The sequence below is a fragment of the Mytilus galloprovincialis genome, chromosome 10 (assembly GCF_965363235.1).
Source record: "Mytilus galloprovincialis chromosome 10, xbMytGall1.hap1.1, whole genome shotgun sequence".
In the NCBI taxonomy this organism is placed as follows: Eukaryota; Metazoa; Mollusca; class Bivalvia; order Mytilida; family Mytilidae; genus Mytilus; species Mytilus galloprovincialis.
Window position 1 is genome coordinate 88,812,192 of NC_134847.1, and position 17,921 is coordinate 88,830,112.

At 32.1% G+C, this 17,921-nt stretch overlaps 1 protein-coding gene across 2 annotated transcripts in view; it reads left to right on the forward strand.

Moving 5' to 3' along the window:
• The window catches only part of LOC143048715 (titin-like), a 226,161-nt gene that overhangs the window by 17,637 nt on the left and 190,603 nt on the right, over positions 1–17,921 (forward strand). Inside the window, exon 12 of one of the 2 annotated variants that reach the window (XM_076222554.1) lies at positions 1,166–1,430. The exons of the other annotated variant lie outside the window; for it this stretch is intronic. Within the exon in view, the coding sequence (XP_076078669.1) occupies positions 1,166–1,253 (88 nt within the window). The 3' untranslated portion in view covers positions 1,254–1,430. Of the gene's footprint in view, positions 1–1,165; positions 1,431–17,921 lie in introns of those variants that run through there. 2 annotated transcript variants of the gene reach the window in all.

Here is a 17,921-nt window from a genome sequence, read left to right on the forward strand (position 1 = left end):
GAGAGTTAGATTGTATGTACTCCTTAAAGAATTTTGGAATTTTTAAGTATCCACATCTGATTCACGCCACCTCTAGAAAAAGCAGTTTCACAATCACTTTGAAGCCCGTCTTTGATTGCTGATAAAATAGATGTTAATTTTTTAGAAAGAGGTTTCGTGGAGCACTGATTTGTATCAACGACATCACTGCCTTAATTCATTCTGAAAGAGTGAACTACGTTGGTACCTAGAATCTATGATTCAAGACCATCATTTACTACTTGTGAAGTTGAAATGAAATAATCATCAACAATGTAATTTTACAAGAAATGTATCTTCCTATTAATTATTTCCCCACTCGTAAAGCCACCATTCAATTATTGTGGACTGCAAGTTAGTTGATAAAGTCTTGCACTCACTAGCAGTTGTAACAATTACGATATTCCAGGTCTTGCATTTCCGATCATGAGAATTCCTAGATAGACGGATGCTGCCCTCAAGGGTGCTTTTTAATCTAGAATTGATAAAGTTGAAGTTATTTTTCGTAAATTTTATGAACGGCATCACGGATTAGTTGACCTTTATCAAAAGCTCAACCACAACAACCGAAAAAGATGATATCAAATATGTTCCAATGTTTGTAACTAAAATCACATCCCTATTTCCACCTTCTGTGTTATAACCATGCTTGTACTCACATGAGCATCACGACGGGTACCATACATGTATGTTGATCAGGATCTGTTTATCCTTCACAAGCACCTGCGATCATCCGTTTTGTTTGCGTCTAAAAAAAATATACTAAAGGATTATCTTTAAAGCAAAACGAAATCCTCCAATAAACACTCCCCTTGTATAAATGGTATATCTTTTTATATCTAGAATATTGCAGAGAAGTAAACTTTTCAAACCATTGTGTTATTTTATTTCTTTCCCTACTACAATACTAATTTTGAAAAATTGAAATTAAGACTTTTGATGAAATTTAATATACCGGTCCGTTGTACGTGGAACAAATAAGCATTTTGATTTAATAAAGATGTAGCTTACAACAGATCGTATATTTAAATCAATATTGATATCAAAACGATCGGCGGATAAAAAAATATATTGCCATAGACGATTGTAATACAACTACTTAGTATATACTAAGTCTGTTTATAACGTTGTTTTGTTGTTGTTGTAGAAATGAAGACAGTACGTATGACACAATCAGTATGTCAACTTTATCAAAAATTCCAGATGACCAAGCAGATTATAGCGAAGTGCTTTAACTACTCAACATTGAACCATATGCGTTATGTAGTTAATATTCGGACAAAATTTTGAAGAATATTTTACTGTAATACAACTTACCAATTAAAAAAATTAATGACATACTACCAGTAGATGCTTTAAACATTTAATGGATCTTGAAAGCAGACGATCTCTTTTTTCAATCAGCTGGCAGAACTTATTTTGTTCTTTCTAAACTAATAGATCAACCGACAGTTTCTTCTGAGACAAGATCATCATCATTAGATTTTTGTATTTTGTCTGTCATTCAATAAGATAAATCTTTATATTAATAAATACGTTTTCACTGTCCAGTAAGTAGCTCTTGAAATGAGACTCTTATAACATTACTTTAAGTACAAAATTACAAATTACTGAAAATGAACCCCATGGCTTATAAATAAATGAGATTGTACATTATATTGTACACACACATTGATTCAAAAAGTACATGTAGAAATGTATGGAAAAATCTAAATGACGCTATTATTGACACAATTATAAGCAATTACCCTTCTACTAAATATTTAAACAATTATCAGGATTGAAATCATATGACCCCAGTATACATCCGTTAAAAGTTAATAATGATTATTAAACTTAAAGAGAAGTTTGAAGGATCATTAAATGTCAAATTAAATCCAGAGGGAATATATAGTTATCAAAAGTACCAGGATTATAATTTTATACGCCAGACGCGCGTTTCTTCTACATAAGACTCATCAGTGACGCTCAGATCCAAATAGTTAAAAAGCCAAACAAATACAAAGTTGAAGAGTATTGAGGACCCAAAATTCCAAAAAGTTGTGCCAAATACGGCTAAGGTAATCTACTCCTGGGGTAAGAAAATCCTTAGTTTTTCGAAAAATTCAAAGTTGTGTAAACAGAAAATTTATAACAATGACCATATAATTGATATTCATGTCAACGCCGAAGTGTTATTTGAATTATGATTAGGTACCGCTGAATTCTAATATTCATAGGAGTATAATCAAAAGCATTCAAGTTCAAATAAAAACTATCGCAGACGAACACTTACTGTATATTATTGTTGATTATCCAGTTGCAGTATCTACAATTTTGAACAAATGAGTAAGATAAAATGTATAGATGGTAAAAAAATGGCTTGTGAATTATGATGCATAAAAAATGGAAAACATCATAATATAGAAAAAAAATGAATATGTTAATTCTTTACAAGAAATGTACAACTGTTACTTGACAAAAAAATATCCTTGTCTTTTCATTAACAACCGAAACTTGAATAACCATTTTTAATATATTACTAATGTATCTTACATTAACCGTTACGAGAAGGTATATTCATGACGCTGAGGTTGACCAATTACACTTTAAATGTGGGGAATTTGTCAAAACGAAAAAGAGATTACCTGTGTATATATTGAATATTATTTAAAGACTGCATTGATTCTTTTGGAGGCAATTCCGTATGAAACTAATATTCAATAACTTTTGTACCATAAGAAATATAAGAAATAGATATTAATAAATTCCATAAAATGTTTAAGAAACTCTAATGCAAAAAATGGTAGATGCTCATGTAAATGCTGTAGATGTGCGGGGCAACAAAGACACGGGATACATACGTGTGTGAATTCTGCGGCGAGTCCTTAATAGGTCTTTCAAATAATTTTAAGTATTATAATTTATTTTGTACCTACTAGTGAATATATATGTAACGGTGATATTTAAATAGTTATGAAAAGCAAACAAAGGAGTGTAATGTGTTTCGATCCAGTTGTTTGCCACCTTTAATTTTTATCTAATGGAGTCTGTTTATAAACACCTTAAACAGGATTTTTATACAATTTCAACTTGAAACATGTAGTTTTAGAAAATTTACTCCCGGTCATATAGCTTCGAAGACATGTATTTTCTTCCTTTATTTCCTTCAAACTTTGTCTGAATTAAACAGTTTCAGTTCAATTTGTATTTTCTTTATAAGGGGTTTGTGATTGATTGATTGTTGATTGCTTTCCATCCAGTGGCAAATATGTTCAGAACGATAAGAGGTTTGGGTAATATATGACTCACTACTGACCGGTTGAACATCCCTGCAGCGTTTCAAACGCATTGCATAATGACTTTGCATCTACACCTCAACACCACTTTATGCAGATATTTTCTATTTTATGAATACCTTAAACATTTTTTGCAAATTCGCCAACCGTTTCATTAGAAAATGACGATAAGAAACACAGATGACCGATGGGTCTTTTCTCTATTTAAGATAACAATTATAGGGGGTTCTCTAAAAATATTTATGGCGTTTTATATCAAATATGTTGGATGTGTACGTACCTATTATTACGCTACGGAGGTACCAGTTTGTTTTTTTTAGGTTAAAAGGGGGGGGGGGGAATTCACATTATCAATGTAACAGAAAACTTAATATGTTATATATTTCAGCATTGTCACAGAAGTTTAAAAAATGAAATTAAAAAAAAGAAATAATATCCGACCTTTATGAGAATTAATTTTTAAGACAGACAGTTAAATACCCTAACCATACTATTATACACAGGCACGAGTCTGAGCTTGATTTGCTTCATGTTATCAAAACTAAACTGACGAAAAAAGGTCATTTATTCATAATAAAAATTGCCAAAAATGTATTTTGCAAATAAAATAGTTGACATAAAAGTTCATATTTAAAATTGGAATTTTTCACAAATTGTTTGATAAGAATTACAGGTTAACACATCAAATGCTGGAAGTGACCACAATGCACTTACATGTGAACTCATACTGACCTCGCAATATCATTAATTGACCAGTAGGAAAGATGTAATATAATCATGCACTGGTCATAAGTTAAATGTATTTTATTCAGCTTAATTTTAAATAAGCAAATACAATTGTTTTTTTTTTATCGGGAATAAAACCAATGGAAAAAAAACTATTGTATGCAGATATATACGTATGACATTTCTGCGAAACAAAAAAATCTATACTGTATTGAACACAATTTTGTCAATAACAATGATCTGACATGAGTGCAGTTACTTTTAATTGATTGCATAGATATATGAATGTAGAAATGTGGTCAACTTTTAAATGCTGATCTTTCGGAGATATGCACGATATGGATGTCGGTTCTCAAACGTCCGATTGTAAATCTCAAATCAAAAACCAATTAAATACCTTTCATTATTTATATAAGAATATCGTTGATAAAATGTTAAAATACTAAGCTAAATAGAAGGAAAAAAAAAGACCACGAACAGATGGTTTCCCTCTTTCAGTATGTCATAGATTATTTGACACGAGTCCATGGAGATAAAACTAACATTTACATGATAAAGTTATACAACTTAAATCATTTTATTGAAATATTTCAAATATGTTATACACCGAAAAATATGAATATAAACCTTATACTGTTATTACTTTTTTCCTTTTTATTTTTTGTTGAGTTGCACACGACATGTGCAAGATACACACGTTTGGTCTGCTTTCATGTTTGTTCATGATACATTTGGAGTTACTTAGGGAATGAAGTGTAAACGGCAGATCTTTAAAAAGAGAGATATCATCATACATCGATCTTATCTTACTTTAAGTTCTCGCATAATACAATGCCTGTAACGAGTCAGGAATATGATACTTGGTATACATTCCTTTGATGTGTTTTACCTTTTAATTGTTCCATTTGATTATCCGTTGAGAATTTTCCTAGGAGTATTTTTATGAATTAATCTTTCAGGCAGAACATATACCATATGCATGTACTAGATACTTATCTAGTGTTGGTCACTGACTGTTTACTTATAGATGTCTTAAAAATTTGTGTTTTGTGATACGTCTTTTGTATAATATATACTTATATACAGTTTTCTAGGACAACCATGATTTAAAACAGCGAACGTCAATAAACAAAATCGTAACACATTTATAGTTTGCAGAAAACATTCCGATAACATACACCTAGATGATGTTAATTATCTTGTTAGGACGTAGCACATTTAAGTAGTATTAGCTATACATTTATAGTATTCTGTAATGCTTTTAATTTGTTACAATGATTGTTTTAAACAGTTTCTAGACATTTAAAGTCAGAAAACAGATATATTTAAAGTATGAATATTTGTGGCGTACCTTACCTATTTATATACGTCAAAGAGTTTTGATTTGTGAACTTGCCTATAATGTGATAGTTTAAGGCTCGACTCCTAATTTGTCCTGCAAATTAACCGATTGGTATTATTTCCAATTGTGAAAATTTAGATTAAATCTTAATTCACATACCGGTTGATGTATTATGCATAGCAACAGACGCGTACTCATTCGGTACACCCTGTGTCGCTACCTCTTGATTGCCTCTCTATTAATTTTATTTTCTTGATTTATGTATTCAAGCTATTTTTAGTCAAGATTGCAGTCCTTAGAAGTAGGAGCAACCATTTGTGGTCCGATTATTTTCCTTGAGTCAAAAATGATGCTGATTGTCTCAAATAAGACAAGTATTCACTATGGAATAAAATACATTGGAAACAACTATATGACGATGTACGGCATACTACAATGACAAAAACCTATACCTTACAGTCATACAAGAAAGGCTCTAGTAAAATGTGATGTGATTTCAAAGGAGATAACCATCCTTCAAATGTTTGCCTTTAACAACAATAAAACATACAACCATAAAGGACATCCACTGCATTACAGGCAAATACATAAATTATATGGCGTTGTTAGACAAATTTGTGAGTGCTTAACTATCCCTTTAACTGTGACCGAAGTGTAAAACACACAATAAAAACCATTGCATGGAATTAACACTACAGATCGGCACTACTAAGCACACAAAAAACTCTAACAAAACCGCATATATTTCAAAATACCACACTAATAATGATATCAGTTATGTCCGGTTATAGAGATAAGTTTTCTGTGTCTTGTTTATGCATTTTGAAGTGCACCTTCCCCTTTTACGCGTGTAGAAATATTCATAAGTCTGCATAAAATTACTAGTAATTCAGTCATATCATGCAATGAGCCTATTGCCGTGTTGGTAGATTATCTCGATGTCTCAGTCCACTAAGTCATGTGGTCAAATATCTCTCGATAACAATATAGTTCACTAATCAGTAAGTTTACTTATTGTGCCATTTTTATTTTTATTAGATGTGAATTTTCCTGGCGAAGTTCAGTTTAAACACATTTTATTTACTGAAAGTAAAATGAATTGGACACAATAAGGAATCATGCATGCACAGCCGAAAAGGATTAACGTATAAAAGCATCGGTCTTATTTCTTTTTTAGTCCATGCGAATTTCTCAGCATTTGTTTGTTACATTCCCCATTCCATTCTCAATTTTATTAATTTTAGTACGCAAAAAGGCTTCCTTGAACTTCCTCGTTCACACAAAAGATCGATTCATCCAGTTTCCTTTAAGCCTCTTGTTTGTTTAAATGTTTTCTTTTTATGAAGATCTATGCAGTTACATGTACTGTGTAATCAACTTTCATGAATAACATGATATTGTATTGGATTAAATATACTTAAAAAATAGTATATGTTTAAATGACAACACATTCAATGGATACAGTCAACAATAGAACGGTTTTAACTTACACATACACCAATTTGTTTTTGACATTTTGTATTTTGGTTTTTAAAATCCTGAACCAGAGTTACACGACAGGTAAGCAAATATATCTCCATTATTCTTACTTTAACCGAGGTTTATAAAAATAAGATGTCATATTTTTCCAAAAGAGACAGTTATCCCTTAGAGTGCTTATAATAAAACCCATATAGTCAGCCTCCTCTCGTGTCCATGTTTTGATGTTGCTATTCTTTTTTATTGTTAACAACTATCAAAAGTTTGGGAGCGACGCAGTAAAGGTAGCCTTTTGTATATGAAAATTAAAACGTCATAAAATATTTGAGATCGATTTTTTCACTGTCTTTTAGCATATTATCTCAACTCATAATGAAGGTTTAACAAAAGAATAAGATAATTGATTATTTGGAAAAAATTCAGTCTGTCATTTTGCTTAGTTTCTTTTGTTTACTATTCTGACATCAGACTCGGACTTCTTTTAAACTGAGTTTTCTGAGTGGTCATTTTATAAATTTCCTGTTTACAAAAGTTTGAATTTTTCGAAAAACTAAGGATTTTCTTATTTCCAGGCATAGATTACCTTAGCCGTATTTGGCACAACTTTTTGGAATTTTGGATCCTCAATGCTCTTCAACTTTGTACTTGTTTGGCTTTATAAATATTTTGATATGAGCGTCACTGATGAGTCTTATGTAGACGAAACGCGCGTCTGGCGTACTAAATTATAATCCTGGTACCTTTGATAACTATTTACACCACTGGGTCGATGCCACTGCTGGTGGACGTTTCGTCCCCGAGGGTATCACCAGCCCAGTAGTCAACACTTCGGTGTTGACATGAATATCAATAATGTGGTCATTTTATAAATTTCCTGTTTACAAAAGTTTGAATTTTTCGAAAAACTAAGGATTTTCTTATTTCCAGGCATAGATTACCTTAGCCGTATTTGGCACAACTTTTTGGAATTTTGGATCCTCAATGCTCTTCAACTTTGTACTTGTTTGGCTTTATAAATATTTTGATATGAGCGTCACTGATGAGTCTTATGTAGACGAAACGCGCGTCTGGCGTACTAAATTATAATCCTGGTACCTTTGATAACTATTTTATTGTGTGTATTGCTATGTGTTTCTTTATTCTACATTGGCTTGAGGTTTGAGATCTAACAAATCATGTTAAACCCCGCCGCATTGTTGCGCCTGTCTCGAGTCTGGAGTTTCTGTCCTTTGTTAGACTTGTATGATTTTTATTCTAGTTCATCTATATGTTTTGGATTTTAGTGCATGTGACATCCATTTTCACTGAACTAGTACACAATTGTTAGATTTTCTATATGTATTGACAAGAACAACGAATTATGATAATTTATATATGTTATTCGCATGTGGCATGACATACTAGGGAAAAGAGTAGAGCGTGCAGTATACCCTTTTATTACGGCACATCAGGATAAAAACGAAATTGTTTCTTCTTCCGTCAATTTATGTGATACTTTATTTACTTAAACATTTTTTTGGAATGCTTGGAAAAAAACCCTGATAACTTTTAATGATACAGTTTATGGCGTTTGCCATCTCGGTTGACACGTTTCCGTCATCCATGGTCACACTTTCAGGACTTAATCTACAAGGGTTTTGCTCCTTATACAAAACACAGATATGAGGAAAAGACTGAAATCAATAATTGATAAATTATACGGTCACCACAACAAATTGGCAAATTACTGTCGCCTTAATTCCTCTTTGTAAAATCGAGAATTTTCAACCCCCATTACCATAATATATCACAACGGGTGAAAAGTTACAGTGACTGAGTCTTGTTTCTCAAAAATTCTTCTTCTATAATTTGGTTTCATTCCGATGGAAGAATTCTTTCGGGATATGTAGACAAAGCAGAGATGTTGATATTTGTAAAAACTTTTTCAAGTTTGTATGAGTTTCTTTCAGCATACTTTCAACATACTGCACACTTTTCAACATTAAATGGTAGCATACGCTATACTTTTATTACTTTGTGAAACCATACGTCATAGTTTGTTTATAGTGAACAAAAAACGTAAAACATGCTACACAGAGGAACAAGTGATCAGTATAACGGAGTTTGTTATTGACAACATGTTTGTTGATTTTGGAGGTTGATTTTTCAACAAATTGTCAGCGAAATGGGAAAGAACTATGCACCTCTCCTTATAACCTCTTCTAATTTTTGTTTGCGTTTGTTTTTGTATTTTGCTATTCCGTTGTTGTTTTCTTATAGTTGATGCGTTTCTGTTGGTTTTTGTTTGTGACCCGGGTTCATTTTCGCTTGATCGGATTATGACTATTGCACAGCGGTATACTCTTGTTGACTTTATCAAACAACTGAATACAAAAATCTTCAGTTGGTTGCAATTTAACATTGTTTATAAAATAACATGTACAAAAAATGTAAGAGCATAACGCACAACATATCTGAAAGTCAATAAATAGTTACCAGGCTTATTATTTGAAACGCCAGACTCGCGTTTCGTCTACAGAAGACTCATCAGTGACGCTCAGATAAAACTAGTCAGAAAGCCAGAGTATAAAGTTGAAAAGCATTGAGAACCAAAAATTCCAAAAGTTGAGACAAATAAGACGCATGTAATCTTTTTTTAAATTGTTTTAGTTGTATTATTTATAAATTTCAAATTGGTATTCTTTAAATTTAAATAAGTCGTTCAATCTTTAATCAACTTTGTTATGCATTTGATTCCCACGCCATGTACCCAGAGAGATTAATTTATATTATGAATCAATAAAGGGTGGAAAATTTACCTTTTTGCATTGATTATCTTTTGTGGATTGCTTTTTTCTACTATATGTGGGGTTTTTTTGTTGCAATTTATGTGTTTTTCTGGCCATCTTTAGTAATGTTATCTGCATATTAATATCTGCGCAATCGCCTAATGAACATTTTTATATAATGTTTTTTTTTTACTTTTTTCGCTTTTTTTGATAATTCTTCCTCATACCCATGTTTGTTACTTAAAACGAGTCATAACTTTTATAGAAAATATACTATTTGTTCATAACTTGAAGAATTTGACCTTTTTCATGTATGCATTGTTTGTAAGGTGTATTATCAGTTTTTGTTTGTTAAAAAGCAGATGCGAAGATAGAATGATATGTTATTCCTTTTAAAGTTGTATGCACACTGTATTGATGACTTGTTTATATTAAGAAACAAGAAAATTGTAAGATATTAGATAAAGCGATGTAAAGCGAATTTGCTCTTAAATCATCGTAGTTTGTAGCGGATTAGACTAATATATTACTATATAACAGGTCTCGTGCGATCAAATTTAACTGAGTCGAATTTGACTTTGTAGAGGACTACTTCAGAAATTTACCTCTAAAGTGGGCCTGTCTCAAGTTTACTGTGTACAAGTGTTATTTTATGTCCACTGTAATTAAGTTTGTCATATTAAGGTTTTGGTTATCGTCTGTTAAAGTCATTAAGTCAAATGGCTATCCTGCTATAAGAGATTAACATAGCATTTTTCTCCAAGGTCACATAGTAAATACTTTTATTTGATTTATATGTTTTATTTTTGTAAACAAAGAATTGGAGAATATTTGGAGATTATTTAGGTCAGTTGGAGAATATTTGGAGATTATTTAGGTCAGTTGGAGAATATTTGGAGATAATTTAGGTCAGTTGGAGAATATTTGGAGAATATTTGGAGATTATTGGTATATAAGAGCTCTCTGTTTTAGTGTTTAGAGAGGATTGAAGGCAAGACATTTAAGAACAATACAATGTGAAAAGTTATTTAAAAAGGATTTTTGTTATTCTAGGCGCATAACATTTTTAGATACATCTTAGCAGATTACTGATAGCTTTGGAATTATTATTATTTTCTTTATTGTTTGTCCGCACAGTATTGGACTCTGTTGCGTGGTTCCGCTCAGTATTGGACACTGATGCGTGGTTTTGTCCGCACAGTATTGGACGCTGTTGCGTGGTTCCGCTCAGTATTGGACACTGATGCGTGGTTTTGTCCGCACAGTATTGGACGCTGTTGCGTGGTTCCGCTCAGTATTGGACACTGATGCGTGGTTTCGTCCGCACAGTATTGGACACTGTTGCGTGGTTCCGCATAGTATTGGACGCTATGCTTGGTTTTTGTGAGTGAACAGTATTGGACACTGTTGCCGAATTTATACAGAGTGCCGTTTATGATACCGTGTGAAAGTAATGTGTTAATGAATGTTTGAACTATACATTTTGTAAACTGTATATATAATGTAAATAGTGTCCTGGAATGGAATTTTAATAAATAGATTAGTGAATTTACTTGTATATTTCTTTGACAACAAGACTACAGATTATTGGTTTATTTTGTTCTTGAATTTTCTGTGATTTCATAATACCCGGCCTGACCAGAAAGTTTGATGTAACTCGACCGCCATGGCATTTTTGGTGTCAGAAGTGGGATACAACAAGAACAACTAGTGGGTTTTAATATTCAACATATGGACTACCAGATATAACTTTTGGATGTACGTTTATATATATTTCTGAACTGTAAGTGTTTCGTCATTACATTTTTTATTATTGGATGATTATTTAAATACGTAATTATGGGCCGTACAAGGAAAACCAGAAATAGAAGTCTTTCACCTGCTCCATCTGTGTCTGTAGTGCGAACGCCAATTTCATCTACACCTCATGAACGCAGAGATTTGCCTGAAACGAAATCACAAGTAACACCGTCGAATTTTTTGGAGAAATTGGGGAAGACTTTGAAAGCTGGATTACAATATTTGATAGGATCAGCCGAGCCAATCGTTGGGGTGATGGCAGAAAGGGAGAAATGTTGCCTGCGTACCTGAGGGGGAGAGCTGCTGACTATTTCGAGGATTTGGATAGTGAAATTCAAAATGAGTTTGATACAGCTGTGCAAAAGTTAAAGCAAAAATTTTGCCCAAAAGAACTTGAACGTATGTACTATTGTGAGTTATTTCAGAGGGAGCAAATTTCTGGTGAAAGTGTTGAAGACTATGGAAATGCAATCTTAAAACTGGCAAGACGGGCACATAGTGGCGTGTCTTTTGACGAGCATGACAGGTTAGCTATGGAACACTTCTTGCAAGGACTTCATCCTAGTTTAAGACGATTTGTTATGATGAGCAACACACAGAGCTTTGAGCAAGAATTCATTGTTTCGGCAACGGGACAGACTCTATATATTACTGGAATTATTGAATGTGAAATTAGTGTTTAGTGTCTGTGCACAATATATTTGTAGTCATGGATTTGCTTCATGGTGCTATCATTGGAACTGATATTATGGAATAAATTCGAATAGTGATTGATATGAAAGATGAAGTTGCTAACTGGAATAATATGTATGTAGAGTTCATAGCTATAGAAAGTGGTGATCAAAATAGTGTCGAATCAAGTGCTTTGTTCAGGATGAATTTAATTCGAAAAATAGATGTAAATGGAATGATTGGAATTGTTGAACCAAGTGTTAATTAACTTCTAAATAGAGAGTTTTAACTAAGGTTTGTGACAAAGATGTTGTGTTTTAAGTGTTGAATCAAACTTCAAAACCGTTAAACTATTCAAGGATACCAACATTGGTACATTTCAGAAAATTGATGAGCTTTCTGATGAGGAACCACTACCAGAAGACCCTTATACAACATTTTCGCTAATTTTATATAGTGATGTCTCGGACAATGAAATTTTAATAGATGAAAAGGAACATTTAGTTAATTTGGACAAAACGTTTTGTGATATCTCAAATGACTTCCAGCTTGTTGAGGACAGTGCCAATAGATCTGAAGACAAAGAAGACAACTTTGATGATGACGTAATCTCTATAGCAGACACTTCAACATCTGGTGATATGGATAGTTCTTGTCATGATATTGTAGATGAAACAACTACAACAATTATCATCGCGTTAACCAGAAGAGACTTTTTCTATACCAATGGGGTGACGGAAACAGTACGTGAAAGCCGTATCCAATACACTAACGGAATGGATCCAGAGGAAATAGACTTTTCTGCCTTGGCAGCCTGTACCGTTAGTGAAGTCAATGAACATTCAAAAAAATTAAAACAAAAGATTTACAAGTGCAGACAATTTATAATGGTGTTTATGCTGGATTTTATTTGAACAATTAATTTGTTTTATTACTTAAGGTTTTATTTTGTTACTATAGACATTATAGAAGTAGAGTTCGATGACTGAGGTCAGTCATCATTTAGAGGGGAAGGAATGTACAAGTGTTATTTTATGTCCACTGTAATTAAGTTTGTCATATTAAGGTTTTGGTTATCGTCTGTTAAAGTCATTAAGTCAAATGGCTATCCTGCTATAAGAGATTAACATAGCATTTTTCTCCAAGGTCACATAGTAAATACTTTTATTTGATTTATATGTTTTATTTTTGTAAACAAAGAATTGGAGAATATTTGGAGATTATTTAGGTCAGTTGGAGAATATTTGGAGATTATTTAGGTCAGTTGGAGAATATTTGGAGATAATTTAGGTCAGTTGGAGAATATTTGGAGAATATTTGGAGATTATTGGTATATAAGAGCTCTCTGTTTTAGTGTTTAGAGAGGATTGAAGGCAAGACATTTAAGAACAATACAATGTGAAAAGTTATTTAAAAAGGATTTTTGTTATTCTAGGCGCATAACATTTTTAGATACATCTTAGCAGATTACTGATAGCTTTGGAATTATTATCATTTTCTTTATTGTTTGTCCGCACAGTATTGGACTCTGTTGCGTGGTTCCGCTCAGTATTGGACACTGATGCGTGGTTTTGTCCGCACAGTATTGGACGCTGTTGCGTGGTTCCGCTCAGTATTGGACACTGATGCGTGGTTTTGTCCGCACAGTATTGGACGCTGTTGCGTGGTTCCGCTCAGTATTGGACACTGATGCGTGGTTTCGTCCGCACAGTATTGGACACTGTTGCGTGGTTCCGCATAGTATTGGACGCTATGCTTGGTTTTTGTGAGTGAACAGTATTGGACACTGTTGCCGAATTTATACAGAGTGCCGTTTATGATACTGTGTGAAAGTAATGTGTTAATGAATGTTTGAACTATACATTTTGTAAACTTTATACAACAAACAAACAAATATTTTATTTGCCAATCACGGCGCCCAGAATGAGCAGAATAATTATAATACAATTTTCAAACATAATGTAAAGTAAATTCAAAATAGGTTAAACATAATATGATTGATTTTGATTTAGTTGATTGATATAATATTAAAGAAAATGAAGTAGGCAATTTGTAAATAATAAACATATATAATACAATATGACCAATAGTCTGTTACTCTGGTCCCTTTATTGGACAGCACACCTCGTAGTATATACTAATAATTTATCAAATGTAAAAGAAATAACTTATGTAAATGCATATTTGATCATACATAATTTTATATAGAGAAAATCTAATTTAATATTGTATTTCTGTTTATATTTAAAACCTCTAATAACTGACAAATTATTATCAAAATGTTTTTATCTTCATTTCCCATTAGCCAAATAAAAAGAGATTTGTTATCAAGTTTTGAAATATTTTTATTTTTACTATATATTTTGCTTAGAAAGGGATTTCTAACATTATCCAGAGTTTTACATGTTAAAAGAAAATGCATCTCATCTTCTATTTCCTCATTACAGAGTTTGCATATTCTATTTTCTAGTTTAATATTAAAATAACGACCTTTTTCTATTTCAAGTTTGTGAGCTCCAATTCTAAATCTTGTTAAAACACATCTTTGAATATATGGTAATTTCAATAAGTAAGGCTCAAAATTAAAATTTGGTTTAAATAATCGATAAGTTCTAAGTTTATTTCCAGAGGTCTTATTTTGTCTTTTATCATTAAATAATTCTTTCTTCCATATGCTGCAATACTTTAAATATAATTTCTTTTTCACCATATTTCTAATGTTTATTTTAGATGAGAGCACCTGATAATCTTTTAAATCAAGTAATTTTAAGATAGCATCAATACTACTAGCCCAACAATTCTTCCCAGCTTTAGATAATGTATTTGAGAGAGAGTATGCATTTGTTAATAAAATATTATTTTTAATATGAATTCTTTTCCAATATTTAATCATGTTTGTTAAAATATCTATCATTAGAGGATAACGACCTAATTCGCCAAATATGGCTAAATTTGTTGCGTGCTTATTCACTCCTAATGTAAATCTGCAGAATTTTAGATGCACTTTTTCATTTTTTAGATCTTTACATAATCTATAGAAATAATTAAGTTCTGTGTCATTATTTAACTTTTTTGAATTAAAACAGCCCCATATTTCTGAACCATATAATAATACAGGTTTCACTGTGTGATCAAAAATGTGCATTAGAGTGGAGATATTAGGTTTATAATTAGTAAAATATTTTGTATATTTAAAGAATGCTTTTAAGCCTTTTTTATATAACATGTTTTTGGCTTCTGAAAAGCTGCCAGATGCACTAAAAGTTATGCCAAGATAAGTATAATGTTGGGTACTTATATATAATGTAAATAGTGTCCTGGAATGGAATTTTAATAAATAGATTAGTGAATTTACTTGTATATTTCTTTGACAACAAGACTACAGATTATTGGTTTATTTTGTTCTTGAATTTTCTGTGATTTCATAATACCCGGCCTGACCAGAAAGTTTGATGTAACTCGACCGCCATGGCAACTGTTTGGAAATTCATCAAAACAATTCTAGGGCCAAGTCTGTTTTAACGTTTAATCTATTATGTACAGGTTAGGACCTGACCAATATCGGAAAATGAAAGGTTTCACATGATAATATGAAAGCATCAATAATATGTTTCCTTTACTGTCCTCTAGTCTATTTCGTATACTGTTCTTGTCCCCTTTTTTTTATAAACTAAAATACAATGAATCGACATCATTAATCAATTATTTGTGTCTCTCTTCATTTCACATATGGAGCAGTATTTGATTACCCTTCTGGGACCCCAGTTTTTGTTGGGTTTCGTGTTGTTCAATCTTATGTTTAGTTTTTTATGTTGTATATTGTGTATTGTTGTTTTTGTGTTGTTCTTTTGTTGTTGGCTATTGCGTTATCAGTTTATTTTGTGCTAATGTTTCTTTCGTATCTTTTGCCTCTCTTTTAATATACTTAGTTTGCCATATTGCTTTTATCATGAACCTGTTTAAATTGAGTAAATAGATAATTATTGAGAATTCTTCATGTAAATGGTTCATAAATATTTCGACAATTGTGGGCAATGTGTGCACATAAATGTGAATACGAACCTATGTTAAATGTAGGTTTAACATTCGGAATCTAATTTATATTTAAATGTCGTGAACCAATCGGAGTTTCCATAGCACATATAACAAGTTTTTAAATGATCTTTTTGTAGGAAAATGAGTAAGTGTACTATTTACCTTTATTTCCCCGTAATTAGATACATAAATCTATAAAAAGACTGAAAGCATGGACTTACTTTTTCTTTACAAAACAATATGAATTCGCCTGGTAAGGAGAGAGTTCATATGAAGTAGAATGCAGCTGAAGTGTGAAAATATTTCTTTTGCAGGTATGACATGGATTATAAAGATATATTTATAACTGTTTTAGTTGCATTATGTTTGATCACAAACATTTGTTGTTGTGAAAAGGAAGAATTTGTTACCTGCGAGCGAGAAAATATGACGTGTTTAAAATCTCTGTGCAGGTGTTATAACAGGGCTCCTATTCCATTTTATGAATATTTTGATGATGTTATATGTACAGACCTCACAGAAGTTCCGAAAGACATTCCACAAGAGGTTTACTTTTTGTAAGTCAGAAGGGTAATTAAAAATCATATAGGTGATGATTTAGGTAAAAAATCTACATTTTGTTAAGTTATAAATACAGTTACACAATTTATCTGATATGAAAAGCTGTAGATTATATCAACAAAAGAAGAAGAAAACAAAGGAATGTTAATGAGCCTTTTTTGTATTGAAACTGTAGGAAATAGATTTGCTGATATTCGAATTTAAAATTTGCTGATATGTTAATATTAAAAAAAGATCTATTCATTACAAAAAAAAGTTGAATTCACAAAAATAGTGAACTCAGAAGAAAATCTAATCGGAATGTCCATAATCACATGGCAAAATCAAATGACAAAACACAAAAAAAAAACGAGAACTGTCATATTCCTGACTTGGTACAGGCTTTTTCAAATGCAGAAAATGGTGGATTTAACCTGGTTTTATAGCGCTAAACCTCTCACTTTGATGACAGTCTCATCAAATTTCGTAATATTCATAATGATGCGTGAACTAAACAGACATATAATCAATAAATAGTCAAAATATGGATACAGCAGTAATCATCGTGTAACAATTTAAAGAGGGACAATTTAACAGAACACAAAAACATCTATCTACAAACACATTCATTGATTCGAGTGTCTGACGTCAGAAAATTTTATACGTCATATATATTTGTTGTTCAATGTATATACAAACAATTTTAAAATTTCACATGGGCAATGTTAGGATACAGGGTTAAAAAATCAAAAGTATGTAAGAATTAATTTCAGAAATTGACCGAGATTTAAATAAGTCCAAAAGTTGAATATAGAATTTATAAGAATCCACAAATAGTTCATACCACTACGCGATTGAATAGTTTTGACGTTTGTGATTCAATGTATTTACTAATTCATAATAAAAATATATCATCATGTGTGAGTTCGTGGTCTAATGGTTAAGACCGATGGCTACAGTGCTGAAGGTCCCGAGTTCGATCCTCACTCGGGATGCTAAAAATGTCAGTACATCAGAAGGGTGATTTTCACCCTCTCGCACACATCTCTGGTATCCAGTTTAAACTAGCTTGGATACTTCGGGGGCCTCGGTAGGTCATAGTTGTTCCAAGCTTGACCTGGAGATCAATCTTCTGAAATCTCTTCGGGTTGTCTGTTCCAGCCGTGAAGCCCGGTGGTTCTCTCCGAGTACTTCGGCTTCCTCCACCATAATAACAGACTTCCCTGTGTCCTACATGCTCCCTTGGGCGGTGTGGGAATGGGG